At 45.0% G+C, this 14606-nt stretch overlaps 1 protein-coding gene across 3 annotated transcripts in view; it reads left to right on the top strand.

Moving 5' to 3' along the window:
• The first annotated feature begins 3215 nt into the window (after nt 1-3215).
• Nucleotides 3216-14606, top strand: part of Ube4b (ubiquitination factor E4B) — a 112530-nt gene continuing 101139 nt past the window's right edge. For 2 of the 3 annotated variants that reach the window (XM_076563517.1, XM_076563516.1), the window contains exon 1: nt 3262-4007. In XM_076563517.1, the coding sequence (XP_076419632.1) occupies nt 3984-4007 (24 nt within the window). In that variant the 5' untranslated portion in view covers nt 3262-3983. Of the gene's footprint in view, nt 4008-14606 lie in introns of all 3 variants that reach the window. The other variant, XM_076563518.1, reaches the window with a different exon arrangement.

Below are 14606 nucleotides of genomic sequence, written 5' to 3'. Positions count from 1 at the left end.
GGAAAATGTTTATCTTTCTGAACCATGAAAGGCAGTGGAGTTGAAGTACTGCAGGAGACAGGGTGTAGGATTGAAGAGAAGGCAAGAGGGACAGGCAGCTAAAACTCAGAGGACCTTATAGGTCCCGAGAGTGAGCTTAGATTTAGTTAAGTGGAGGCTGGAATTAGGCAGCTAGTATTGGACAGCTGCCTGTCACTATAGCAGTTATACATGGGATAATCATCCTGCGGGAGAAAAGATACATTTGGCTTACAGTTTTGGAGGTTCTATCTGTGATTGATTGGTCCTGCTCTTTTTGGGCCCATGGCAAGGCAGGACATCATGATGAAGGGGTGCTAAACTGTGCACTTCATTCCCAGGACACAGAGAGGGGAAGGAAGGGACCAGGAATTCATTCAAGGGCACACCTATAATCTAAGGACCTCCCACAAAGTGCCTGCCTGGGGACCAAGTGTGGTGGTATTGTGTTCCCCAAAATATTGTGTATGCTAATAAACTTATCTGGGGTCAGAGAAAAGGACAGCCACAATATTAAACATAGAGAATAGGCAGTGGTAGCACACGCCTTTAATCCTAGCATTCCAGAGGCAGAAATCCATGTGTTCAAGGATACAGACAGGGATGGTGACATATGCCTTTAATCTCAGAAAGCGAGCCTTTAATCCCAGGGAGTGATAGCAGAAAGCAGAAAGATATATAAGGCGTGAAGACCAGAAACTAGAAGCATTTGGCTGGTTAAGCATTTGTCTGGTTAAGCTTTCAGGCTTCTAGCAGCAGTTCAGGTGAGATTCATTCTGGATGAGGACTCAGAGGCTTCCAGTCTGAGGAAGCAAGACCAGCTGAGGAACTGGCAAGGTGAGGTCGCTGTGGCTTGTTCTGCTTCTCTGATTTTCCAGCATTCACCCCAATAACTGGCTCAGGTTTGATTTTATTAGTAAGTACCTTTAAGATCCATGCTACAACCAAGCCTTTAACTTGTGAGCCTTTGTGCATCCTCCTGCTCACCCACCCACACTCAAAATATATAAACGAGACTATAATAAAAAATTAAATGGTTTATTGGAATCCTGGCCCTTCTGCACTATGTGTCTTTGCCTGGAACTCACTATGTAGACCAGACTGGCCTTGAACTCAGAGATCCACCTGCCTCTGCTTCCCAAGTGCTGGAACTAACGGTGTGTGCCACCACACTTGGCTAGGAATATTGTTTGACATTAAAGAAATGAAACATTGTTGTGTACTGCAAGACACAAGAATCATGGGGACCAGATGAGTCAATTGGTTGCAGTGGCGCACACTGGTAGGCAACTGCTGAAGAGAGTTCAGGACTAGGAGTCTCCATCTGGGCTACACAGAAAGAGCAAAGGAAAGAAAGACAGGGCTCAGTGGCTAAGAGCATTTGTTGCTTATAGAAGACCTGGGTTCAGTTCCCGGGCCCTGTGTGTGGCATCTGTAACTCCAGTTCCTGCTGGCTTCCTCAAGCACTGTATACATGTGCACATATATACATGCAGGCAAAACACTTATACACATAAAGGAAATGTAAAAAAATAAAGATTTATTAAGAAAAAGGAAGAAGGAAGGGAGGATGGAAGAGAGAGAAAAAGGCAAGATAAAGTGAAAAAAGGAGAAAAGACACAAGAAGAATAATATTTTATTTACTTGTTGTAATATGTGCAGAATAGGTAAATCCATGGAGACAGAAGGCAGATTTAGTTCTAGGAGGTAATGGTAGGATGAGGAGGGACATTTAGTGTGTTGGAGGTTCCTTTCTTGGGTGATTAAAATGTTCTGGAATTAGACAGCAATCATGTTAAGCAACTACAACTCTCCTAAAGCCATTGTATACTTTAAATGTGTGATTTAATCTGAGGTTACATGGCAATTATGATATTTTAAAAAAGAGAATGTAATTAACATCAGTGTAACTGGGGGTCCAAAATAACTTACATAAAATTCCTTTCCTGAAAAGTAGAATGCCTTCCTGAAAAGCCTGCAGGGGTTTAATTTTACTCACAGATTCTTTGCATATCTAGTAGTCATGTTCCCATTTTTAGCATGTAGCAAACAAATTGTAACTATTTTAGTCACTTGTCGGCCTTTTGGCTAAAATCAAATGTAACTCTTCTAAAGTGGAGTGGAATGTTTAAGATTATAGTTCAGCCGAAAGTAGCTGTGCACTCTAATCCTAAAACTCAGGAGGCTGAGGCAGGCAGATCTCTGTGAGTTTGAGGCCAGCCAGATCTGCATATCCAGTTCCAGGCCAGTGAGACCCTGTTTAAAATAAATAAACATAAATAAACCAATGCTACAGTTTGATAGTCTGTGATGGTGGTGCACACCCCAGCGTTCAGGCAGGGGGATTTCAAATCGGAGGCAGTGTGAGATACATAGCAAGATCCTGTCTAAAGAACAGTTAACACCAAGATTATGGCTTTTGTATGCCGGACAACATATACTTTGTGGCAAATTTTGGACTTTCATGGTACTGTTACTTTGCTCAATTTAGACTTATATATTGCAAAGAAATTTTTGTCCAGCTGAGCTGCCTGTACCCTTGGGCTTCCTTAAGTAGTTGTTCACATTTCTAAATTATTTGAGTCTCTCATTCACTGACACGTTCAGATTTTATCAAAAATTATTAATACTCTCAGTATTTATCAATACTCTGGAGCACAAAGAAGAGCGCCTCTCTAAAAGAACAAGGTAAAATAAAATTAATGGAAGTTCCTGTTTTCTTCCATGGGCTTTCCTGGAGGAAGGGAAGATTGCAACAAGGCATTTGCAGCGTGGTGCTAAATGCTCCCCGCAGAGAGCAAACCTTTTTCGGATTCCTCTCTTCTCCTAGTTTCTATGGCCAGCTTGCAGCATCCTGGAGGTGTGGGTGGCAGGATTCCCACGTCACTAGACAGCAAGAGCCACCTGGGAACAAACCAGCACCGCGGGAACCCTAGGGGCCGCCAAGCGCCCCGGGCAGGCCCATCTTTGGATTGGCGCATGCTGCCCTCATCATCTAGCCTACCTGAGCTCCGCCCACCGCGCCCCTCGCCTCCGCGCGGTCTCCATGGTAACGCCCCGCCCCGCCTCCCTCTCTCCCTAGCCCGGCAGCCCCTCTCGCCCCTCCCCCCGCCTGGCGCCGCTTGGGGGGAGGGGGTGGGGCAGGGGGCGGGGACAGGATGCAGGCGAAGAGGAAATCGGCGGCGCGACTCCCGCTGCTGATTGGCTGCTGCGTTCGGGCTCCAGAAGCCCCGCCTCCCCAGCGAGGGTCACGTGATCCCTTTCAAAGATGGCCGCCCTGTTGTTTTGATGAATAATACTTGGTGGGGCGAGGGGGTAAGAGTAGGGTTGGAGGGGTAGGAGGATTTACGCTCACAGCGAGAGCTTCGCCAGTCCCAGCCCTCCCCTCCCCCTACCAGGGTTCTTGCGTGGAGGCGGGGCGAGCCTGGCCTGCTTTTAGAGGGGAGGGGCTTCCCGGTACGGTGCTGGCTCTGCCTGGGCTGCTGTGGGGTCGCCGCGCCTCGGGGGCATCCAGTGTGCAGAGCAGCCGTTCCCGCCAGGGGCCAGGGGTGGGACCCGGAGCAGGGTCTGCGGGAGAAAAACGCAGCTGCCGCGTCACCGCCACGAAGACACGGCGCGCAGCGGGCACGAGCCGAGCTGAAGACCGCGCCGCCCGCTCTGGGTAACCTGGGAAGCTGAGGGGAGTCAGTGGCGCCTGGAGAGGACCCCGTAGCAGCGGCCGTGGCCAGAGGGGGCGGCTCGGGGCTCTTGCAGCTGGAGGAGGCTGGGGCGATCCGAGGGACCGAAGCCAAGGCGATTCAGTGCCTCGTGTTCTTAGTTTTTAACCTCTGACTATGCAATTCTGAAACCTCCCCCACCGGGGACCAGACAGTCCGATAGATACCTTCCACTCTCCTTTGCTCCCGCCCCGGTCTCAAGAACTGAGGATCTCTTCCCTAACGCCTTTCACCATTAAGAGGAAAGCGATGGAGGAGCTGAGCGCTGACGAGGTGAGGAGGCTGGGGCGTGGGGTGGGGGGGCACCTTGAAAGGATTACTTGGCAACTCTTTGGCGCTTTGGCCGGGGACGATTTTGCGCTAGTGGTGTCGGGCTTTTGGGATTGGGAAGGCAACGGAGATGGCATTTTCGAGAATAATGAAATATTGTGGAAGTAGTCATTCATTATCAGGTTGGTTGTATTGTAAGAAGCCCTTGCTCCACTCAAGTGTGTTTACTCAATCACTAAGATTCTCCAGGGTTAGAGAAATGCAAGACCCCGGAGAGGGTCTCTTCTTTTATTCTCCTTTATTCTCTTTTCTTGTTTCTTCATTCGGAACTCCACTTGCTTTTCTTTTAGGGTCTGAAGACAAGGAGAGCATCTTGAAGGTGTTCAGTCTTTTTAAACGGGTATTCAAGAAAGAGGGGCAAGATTTAGATGATGGTATATTTTGTGTGCCTGTGTCTTCAGGAATTTAAAAACAGTTTTGGATAAAATTATAATGTTTAATGGCTGTTTTAAAAGGAAGTATTGGAAATCCCATGCACATGTGGCCATTTCATTGTATAAGTTGATCAAAGATACCTTTGTGTTTGAGAGATAGTTGCAGATTTCTTGATATTTAACAAAGTGTATATCCTTAATAGTTTAACAGATTCCAGTTAAATTGTAGTAATTTTAACAGACTACTAATGACTACTGTTCTATTTTATTTTAACTCTCCTCCCCCTTAAACTTGGGTTGTGCTGTATAGGATTGTCAGAAAAACAGTTGCAGTTAGGGCACAAGGAATTTCCTGTGACTCGGTTGCTTGACTTTTCCCTGGCTTTTTACAAACTGAAGGCCTTTTTTTCAAGACCCCTGCTGGTTTAATTTCTTCCACTACTTCATGTAAACTTCCCTGCAGTGTTATGAAAGGAGTCATCTGTCACCAGGTTGGTGGGAAGAGGTCCTTGCCCCACTTTTGGTCATGGTCTCCTCATGTTTATTTAGTCACTAAAATTCTCCAGGGATGGAGCATGCACATGGGTGGGTGAAGGGTCAGGTAGGAAAGAAAGAATTTTGTGGATTTTGATACTTTACTTGTTAAGTCAGAATTGTTCATTTCGTGTCAGCTAACTAGGTTTTCCTCAACTACACCAGGAGTGTAATCTTGAGTCAGAAAAGTCCTGAGTATTTTCAGGAAATATCAGGAGATCACCTTGGAAACATTGGTTTTTTTCTAGTTTTTGAAAGTTTGCCTCCATTTTTCTCTAATTCTAAAGAGGCACAATAAAGGGGCACAATCGGTGTTTTTTCAGTAGTCCTTTACTTCCAGAAAGTGCTTTTTTTTTTTTCTTCTTATGATCCCTAAATAGTTTGTGGTTTAGAGGCCTTTACAGATTTGAGTTTTTACTAATTTTTTTTTTCAAACCAATAAACTATACAGACTGGCCAAAGATAGTGTATAATCTAGAAGATGTCTTTTCATTTTGTTCAGTTCTTGAGATGGTGTAACTCTTTTAGTGATCATAAAAGGATCGCATATAACCTTTGTGGAAGGAACAGAAGAAAGAATTTCAAGGTCAAAGGAACACTAAAACATAATGAAAAATTAAAATCACCAGTGTAGGATTTGTATGACCAACTAGTTGGCCTGATCACAATGGCAGTACAGTAACTGGTTATTTTTTTCTCATTAGAAGCTAGAACAAAATCTCCTTAAAAATTTTTTTTCTTTTTCTTTCTTTTTTGAGTCTCACTGTGTAGCCCTGGCTGACCTCCAACTCACAGAGATCTACCTGCCTCTGCTGTGAGTTCTGGGAATTAAGTTGTATACCAACTTGCCTAGCTGTAATCCAGTTTCTTTTTTCTTTTTTGGTTTTTCGAGACAGGGTTTTTCTGCGTATCTTTGAGCCTTTCCTGGAGCTCACTTGGTAGCCCAGGCTGGCCTCGAACTCACAGAGATCCGCCTGGCTCTGCCTCCCGAGTGCTGGGATTAAAGGCGTGCGCTACCACCGCCCGGCAATCCAGTTTCTTTAATACTGGGTGAAGTGTGCATTTCTCAACAGACATATTTCCAAGGGTTTTTTTTTTTTTTTTTGTTTTTTTTTTTTGGTACTGTTACCGTTAGTAGAAACTTATTATCACAGATATTGCAGGTGATGTTGAATTAGTTAAAAAACAACAACATGTGTATGATTGACTGTCAAAGGATACCTTTCAGAATTAAAACAGTCATGTCTTCACTGAAAGTTTGGAAATTGGGTTAAATCAGAGTTTCATATTTTAACAAAATGAAAATATTTGTGAATACAGTCTAGAAGAATAAAACTGGTTTAACCAGACTAGGTCCCTCTCTCATAGGTCACCTTGAATTCTTTTATTTTTTCTGCATATTTAAGGGTTGTTTAACTGCATTGCTGTGTGTTATTTATGTAGTGTTGTACAGTGAGTTCTTTGCTCCACAGAGCAGAGCTGTGACTAAGTTCAGCCTCTTGAACTTACATTCCACAACATCATTGTTTACATTATGTTCATGCTATAGCTACTCACGTGTTGTTTTTATGTACCAAGGCAATGCTGTAAGTAGGGCAGGCATTTTAAACTGCTTTTCATCAGTGGTGATGAAATTGCTTTGAAATGATTTGTACCTTTTCTCCCCCTTTTCTGTCTTTAAACTTTTCTGACCTACTTCTAAGAGATGACTGCCTGGGACTCAGAGTGTGGTCAAGGTTTTAGAAGAGTTGAGTGTTCTTCCCAAGTGCAGCGTATATGAACTTGGATCTTTTTTTTTTTTTAATTAAAAAATTTTTTTTCAAGACAGAGTTTCTCTGTGTAGCTTTGACTGTCCTGGAACTCACTCTGTAGACCAGGCTAGTCTTGAACTCACAGAGATCCGCCTGCCTCTCCCTCTCGAGTGCTGGTTGCTAGGTGACCTTGGATTTTTTATTTTTTTATTTTTTATTTATTTTTTTTGAGACAGGGTTTCTGTGTAGTTTTGCTGTCTGTCCTGGATCTCGCTCTGTAGACCAGGCTGGCCTCGAACTCACAAAGATCTGCCTGCCTCTGCCTCCTGAGTGCTGGGATTAAAAACAATTGGTCGGGGCTAGAGAGATGGCTCAGAGGTTAAGAGTACTGACTATTCTTCCAGAGATCCTGAGTTCAATTCCCAGCACCCACATGGTGGCTCACAACATCTATAATGAGATCTGATGCCTTCTTCTCGCCTGCAGACATACATGCAGGCAGATCACTGTATACCTAATGAATAAATAAATCTTTAAAAAAAAACAAAACCAAAAGGCCATAGATTGATTACAACATCTGTATAAATATCCTGCTACCATTGACCTCTCTGATATACCTCGTTTCCTGTATGGTGTTTTGTATGAGTGCCTTCATGGTGTGTTCTGGTCTTTTTGGGATTGATTGACTGGTGTGCACTAATGTTCCCTCACCGATTTCTCCTAACTCCTCCCTGCCTTACACGGTTCACTCCATAAGTTTGGGGATTGAGTTGGGGGATAGAGATAGGAACCTAAAATGTACAGTATAGGGGCTGGAGAGATGGCTCAGCAGTTCTCGGAGAAGACACAGGTTCAGTTCCCAGCAACCACATGGTGGCTTACAACCATCAGTATCTCCAGTTCCAGGGGATCTATCTGGTGCCCTCTTCTGACTTTTCTAGGCACCAGGCACATATGTGGTACACATACACATAACACATTAAAATACACAAAAAAGACCATAAAATAAAACATAAAAATTATCTTAATGCACAGTACAGTTATTGTGCGATGTACTGTTGTGGAGGTATACATAAGACACTCAGAATAAGAAGGGATACCCTGTGGAATGAGGTCTTAAGACATTAGAAAAACAGTTATGCTGTGTTGTTGCCCCAAAAGGGTACTGGGAGCTGGGTGTGAGGGATAGGGGCTTAGAAAATAGCATCAAATCATGGTGCAGGATCATGGGAGCTTGTTTGCCCGCGGTACTGGCTATCATGAGATCTTGGAGAGCTGTCTGAAAGTTTAGGAGTTTCAGCTCTTTGTAAGACTGCGATCTAAGCATTAGCTGCTGGAAGGTGGTGCACACTAGAAGACAGTAGGAGGCTGCTGTAGGTCACTGTGTGCCAGGCAATAGAGTTCCATGGACTTGAGGTATTGACAGTGAGGAGGTGGCAAACAGGCACACCAGGAATAAATACTGAGGCTTTAAATTAGTCTGGTTCTGGCGTGGTGGTGGTGCTTGCCTTTAATCCCAGCACTTGGGAGGCAGAGGCAGGTGGATCTCTGAGTTCGAGGCCAGCCTGGTCTACAAATCAAGTTCCAGGACAGTCAGAGCTACACAGAGAAACCCTGTCTCGAAAAACAAAACACAAACAAACAAACAAAAAAAACAAAAACAAACAAACAAACAAAAAATTAGTCTGGTTCTTTCCTTCTTTTCTTCTGTCCTTCTTGTTTGAAATAAGATCTCACTATTGTAGCCCTGGCTGACTGGCTGCCCTAGAACTCTGTTAGTCCAGGCTGGTCTCAGACTTGCAGATTTCTCCTGCTTCTGCCTCCAGAGTGCTGGGACCACAGGGTGTTGTCATGCCCTGTGCTAGAATGCTTCCCTAACTTAATCCAGTTCTGACATCAGCTCTGAAGCAGGAGGGGGAAGGAGACACAGACTCTTGGCTCTAGCTAGGGGCAGGGTTGATTGGACACTGAACAGACCAGAGAAAGCAGGATGAGTTGTTTCAGATGATGGAAAATGGAAGTTAGTTGGAGATGCACCTCCGTTGGTAGAGTGTCTGCCTAGCATTCATGAGCCCCTGGACTCCATCGCCAGCACTGTTTGTAATCAGATATGGTGGTGCATTTCTGTATCTGAGAGTTTGGGGGAGGAGGATGAGAAGTTTGAGGTTATCTTCAACTTTGTACGAGTTCCAAACCAGCCTGGAATACATGAAACTTGTACCAAAGGTACCCAATAAATAGATGAGTCCACTTGGTGACTCCCACCTGGCGTTTGTACTCTTAACTCATCACTTGCGTTTTTTTCTTTCTCTCTTTCTCAAAGATCTATATTTTTATTTATTTATTAATTTTTTTTTTTAAAGACAGGGTTTCCTTGTGCAGCTCTGGCTGTCTTGGAATTCACTGTGTAGACCAGGCTGGTCTCGAATTCAGAGATCCACCTGCCTCTGCCTCTCAAGTGCTGGGATTAAAGGTGTGCACCACTATTGCCTGGCTATTTGTTTTATTTTTAAGTGTGTGTGTGTGTGTGTGTGTGTGTGTGTGTGTGTGTGACAGAGAGAGAGAGGGAGAGAGAGGGAGAGGGAGGGCTAGCACTAATTTGTACATGCAATTGCCTTCAGAGACAAAAGACAGGGCTTCCTGGACCTGGAGTTACAGATGATTGTGAGACCTCTGTGGGTGCTAGGAGCCAAACCCAGGTCTTCTGCAAGAGGGTTGTTTGCTTCTAGTTGTTGAACTATCCTGTTGAACCATCAGCTTTTTGTCTCTTTTTGTTTGTTTGTTTGTTTTGTTTTTTTGAGACAGGGTTTCTCTGTGTAACAGTCCTGGCTGTCTTGTCGTGGCTGTCTTGGAACTCACTTTGTAGTCCAGGCTGGCCTTGAACTCAGACATCTGCCTGCCTCTGCCTCGCGAGTGCTGGGATTCAAGGCTACGCTGCCTGGCCCTTTGCCTCCTCTAAAAGGGGAGACAGGATGGTGACGGTGATCTTAGCTGACACTTGTAGAGTTCTTTGTGCTAAGCTCTGAACTCTCCTGACACCTTTGCTATTATTGTCTCTATTTTACAGATAGGGAAATCAAGGTTAATAGAAATCAGTTAGCTTGCCAAAAGGCATGTAGATAGGCAAGCACTCTACCAGCTGAACTATATCTCAGCCCTAAGGCATACAGCCAGTTAAATGTGGGATCTGGACCTTAGTCTAAAGCCTTAGTGTGGAGTTCTCGGTCCCTTTTCTAAAGCACCATTGAAAACTCCCTTTATGACTAGGGAAGAGGGCAGTGGAGACCAGCAGACTTTCATTCTCCAGTTGTTATGGCCAAGAGTACAGGCCTCAGAGAGCCCTGGATGCTGTGTGGAATGAAGGCCAGAAGGCGTCTATAGTGGGCTAGTGGTGATGTTTGCCCTTAACTCTGTGTGCTGATATGTCCTTGCTGCATGCCCAATACCATTGCTTCTTGGGAGCTTAATTTTCCTCAAAGGAGGCAGATGTATAGGCACAGCAGATGTTTTTTCATGATATGCCCTATAAAGGAAAAGAAAGTAGTCTGGAAGGATAGAGAACACTGGGCTGGCTTTTGTGTTTTTTGTTTGTTTGTTTATTTATTTATTTATTTATTTATTTATTATGTATACAGTATTTTGCCTGCATGCCCTGCAGGCCAGAAGAGGGCATCAGATCTCATTATAGATGGTTGTGAGCCACCATGTGGTTGCTGGGACTTGAACTCAGGACCTTTGGAAGAACAGCCAGTGCTCTTAACCTCTGAGCTATCTCTCCAGCCCCTGTTTTATTATTTATATGTCTGAATGTAGATCTGCATGGGTGATTGTGAGACATCATGTAGGTGTTAGGAACTGAACCCGGGTGCTCAAGAGCCGTAAATGTTTTAACCACTCAGCCATCTCTCTCGTCTTGAAACATTGGGAAAATTAAAATTATTTTACTTTATTTATTTATTTATTTTTAGATAGGGTCTCAATATGTAGCTTTGGCAGACCTGAAACTCTGTGTATACCAATCAAGACTGGCTTCAAATGCCAGAGATCTCCCTGCCTCTGCTTGAGTGTTGGCATTAAAGTCAGTTATCACAGCTGGCATTTTTGAGGGGAGAGGAGCCTTGCTATGTAACCAGGCTGGCCTCAAACCCCTGAGCTCAGAAGATCATCCTGATTCAACCTCCTGAGTAGCTGAAACTATAGGCATGTGACACTACACTTGGCTTAGAAGGTGTCGTGTGTGTGTGTGTGTGTGTGTGTGTGTGTGTGTGTGTGTGTGTGTAAGCATGTGTGCGTGCGTGCTTGTTCATGCATATATGAAGATCAGAATTGTCTTTTTACTTGCTTGCTTCCTTAGTTTTTGAGATAGGACTTCTCATTTGTCTTAGTCATTGTTCTATTGCTGTGGAGAGACGCCATGATCATGGCAACACTTACAGAGAAAGCATTTAATTGGAGACTTGGAGTTTCAGGGTTTAGTCCATTATTTTGGTGGGCAGCGAGGTGGCATGCATGGAAAAGTAGTTGAGTGCTGTATCCAGATGTGCAGGCAGAGAGGAAGAAGATGAGGGCCTGGTGTAGGCCTTTTGAAACTGAAAAGCCCTGTGATGCACTTTTGCCAACAAGGCCACACCTCTTAATCCTTCTCAAATAGTGCCACCCTTGATAACCAAGCATTTAAATATATGAACCTATAGAGGGAGCATTTTCCCCCACAAGACAGGGTTTCTCTGTGTAGTCCTGGCTGTCCTGGAACTCACTCTGTAGACCAGACTAGCCTCGAACTCAGAGATCTGCCTGCCTCTGCTCTCAAGTGCTGGGATTACAGGCACACACCACTACTCCTTGGCTCAGGAGGGCATTTTTATTCAAACCATCACATCATTGAACTTGGAACTTACTATTTCAGCTAAAATGGCTAGCTAGTGAGTCCCTCGGATCTGTCTATAGCTTTCCCACACCTAGGGTTAAAGGTGTGTTGCTACACATGGTGTTTTAGTTGGAATTCTCTAGAGGAACAGAACTTGAGAGAGAGAGAGGTTTATTAGAATGGCTTACAGGCTGTGGTCTAGCTAGTGCAACAATGGTAGTCTACCAAAAGAAGACCAAGAATCCAGTAGTTGTTCAGTCCACTCCTGGTCTTCAGTAAACACTGGAATCCTGAAGAAGTAGGCTCTAATGCCAGTGAAGGAATGGACTTGCTCTCCAGAGCAAGAGCCAGCTTCCTTCTTCTGTATCCTTTATGTAGGCTGCCAGCAGAAAGTGTGACCCAGATTAAGGGTGGATCTTCCCACCTCAAAGATGAAGATTTGAAGTGGGTGGGTCTTCCCACTTCAAATGATTTAATTAAGAAAAAAAATCTCAGGGCTGGAGAGATGGCTCAGAGGTTAAGAGCACTGACTGCTCTTCCAGAGGTCCTGAGTTTAATTCCCAGCACCCACATGGTGGCTTACAACCATCTGTAATGAGATCTGACACCCTCTTCTGTATACATAATAAATAAAACTTAAAAAAAAAAAAGAAAAACCCATTTGGGTTTTAGTTAATTTCAGATGTAGACAAGTTGACAACCAAGAATAGCATTACATGTGGCTGATATGTGAGTGCTGGGGATCTGAACTTAGGTCCTTTAGCCTTCACAGCAAGCACTTTAACCCTAAATCCATCTCCCCAACCCAGAATGGCTTTTGAGAAGAGTTCAGGGGACAGTGGGGAGCTGCTGGGGGTGGATTGTTTCCAGCTAAAGGGGAGAGCAGGTGCCAGGGGCCTTGAGGTAGATGCATCCCTGACCTGTTGAGGAACAGAAAGGTGGGTATTTGGGGTGAGAGCTGCAGTCTTTTAGAGTTCTTCCTGTGCTTGTCAGCTGAAATGCCTCCCTGTGGTGGTATTGTGTTCCCCAAAATATTGTGTACCTTAATAAACTTATCTGGGGTCAGAGAACAGAAAAGCCACTAGTTAGGCAGTGATAGCACACACCTTTAGTCCTAGCATTCCAGAGGCAGAAATCCATCTGGGATCTCTGTGAGTTCAAGGCCACATTGGAAACAGCCAGGCATGGTGACTCATGCCTTTAATCCCAGAAAGCGAGCCTTTAATCCTAGGGAGTGATGGTAGAAAGCAGAAAGGTTTGACCTTATATAAGGCATGAGGACCAGAAACTAGAAGCATTTGTCTGGTTAAGCATTTGGCTGGTTAAGCTTCAGGCTTTCGAGCAGCAGTTCAGCTGAGAGCCATTGGGATGAGGACACAGAGGCTTCCAGTCTGAGGAAACAGGACCAGCTGAGGAACTGGTGAGGTGAGATAGCTGTGGCTTGTTCTGTCTCTCTGACCTTCCAGTATTCACCCCAATACCTGGCTCAGGTTTGATTTTATTAGTAAGAACCTTTAAGATTCATGCTACACCTCCCTGTTCTTTCCCATGTTAGTATCTGGAGCTAGGATGCTTCTCATTGTGGCTGGTGTAATTATTCTTGACCTGTTGGTGTGTGACATGGCCATTACCTGTCCGTGTGCAAATCTGGTTATACCTGTTGATGATGTCCCTTTGAGCACTGTACCTGCTACGTTCCCTTGCCTTTAAAAAAAACATGCTTTGGGTTGGGGATGGCCCACAGGCTCCAGTGCCTGCCTCACAAGCATGATGTGAGTCTGGAGTCCCCAGAACCACAGACAAGGCCAGTGTGGTGCATGGGCCTTGATCCCGGCCCCAGACTTGATGGCCAGCAAGTCAGCTGAATTGAGGAACACCAGGTTCAGTGAGAGACCCTGTCCCCAGAACTAAGGTGGTAGAAGACACCAGCAGTAGACCTCTGGCCTCCACATGGAGTGTGGCTGCACTCAAGTCTACAGCACACACACTGTACTTGGGCTTGGCACCGGAAGAGAGTGCTACTCTGTGTGAAGAGAGGGATGGAAGTAGGCTCTGGAGTAGGTTTGCTGCTGGACTCCTGTTAGCAGCTCTTCCTTGTAAGGCAACAACCAAGTGTGTCGTCCAAGTTTAGAAGGGCAGAATTGGCTTTATGAAGCTATGAGATACTTGGTCACTGAACATATAGTTAGAATTGATTTTTGTTTTGTCTTTTTTTTTTTTTTGGTAGCCTTGGCTGGTCTGGAGCTCACTGTATATATAGATCAGCTGGTCTTGAACTCACAGACATCTGCCTGCCTCGGTTCCCAGAGTGTTGGGATTAAGGCGTGTGCTACCACACTAGCTTCTAGGGACTGCATTCACACCCAGACCATGCATTGGAAGGTCAGAGGCACTCCACACTGTTCAGAAAGATATCTCAAAGCAAAGGGACCACTACTTTGTTTTTGTCTCACTGTGTCCCAATCTGGCCCTGAACGCGGCAGTCTTCCTACCTCAGCCTCCTAAGCACTTGGGTTTATAGGCATAAACCACCATGCCCGGCTTGTCCCTGTCTGTTGATGGGACATTTTGTTGTGGCTTGATGGGCAGTTGTAGCTAGAGTTTTCCTGCCTTGCCCACAGTCAGGACAAATCTGTCACCCGTCAGTCCCACAGCCACTCAGATCCAACCAAGTAAACACAGAGACTTATATTGCTTACAAACTGTATGGCCATGGCAGGCTTCTTGCTAACTGTTCTTATAGCTGAAATTAATCCATTTCCACAAATCTATACCCTGCCACGAGGCTCGTGGCTTACCAGCATCTTTTTATGCTGCTTGTCCTGGCGGCGGCTGGCAGTGACTCCTTCTGCCTTCCTGTTCTTTCTTTTCTCCTCTCTGTTAGTCCCGCCTATACTTCCTGCCTAGCCTGGCCAATCAGTGTTTTATTTATTGACCAATCAGAGCAACAGACTTGACATACAGACCATCCTACAGCAGGCAGTTTTATTTTTTTCCTCATGCCGATACAGAAAAT

Source organism: Peromyscus maniculatus, chromosome 2 (assembly GCF_049852395.1).
Source record: "Peromyscus maniculatus bairdii isolate BWxNUB_F1_BW_parent chromosome 2, HU_Pman_BW_mat_3.1, whole genome shotgun sequence".
Lineage (NCBI taxonomy): Eukaryota > Metazoa > Chordata > Mammalia > Rodentia > Cricetidae > Peromyscus > Peromyscus maniculatus.
Note: the sequence above shows the minus strand (reverse complement) of the source record. Positions and strands in the feature narration are given on the sequence as shown.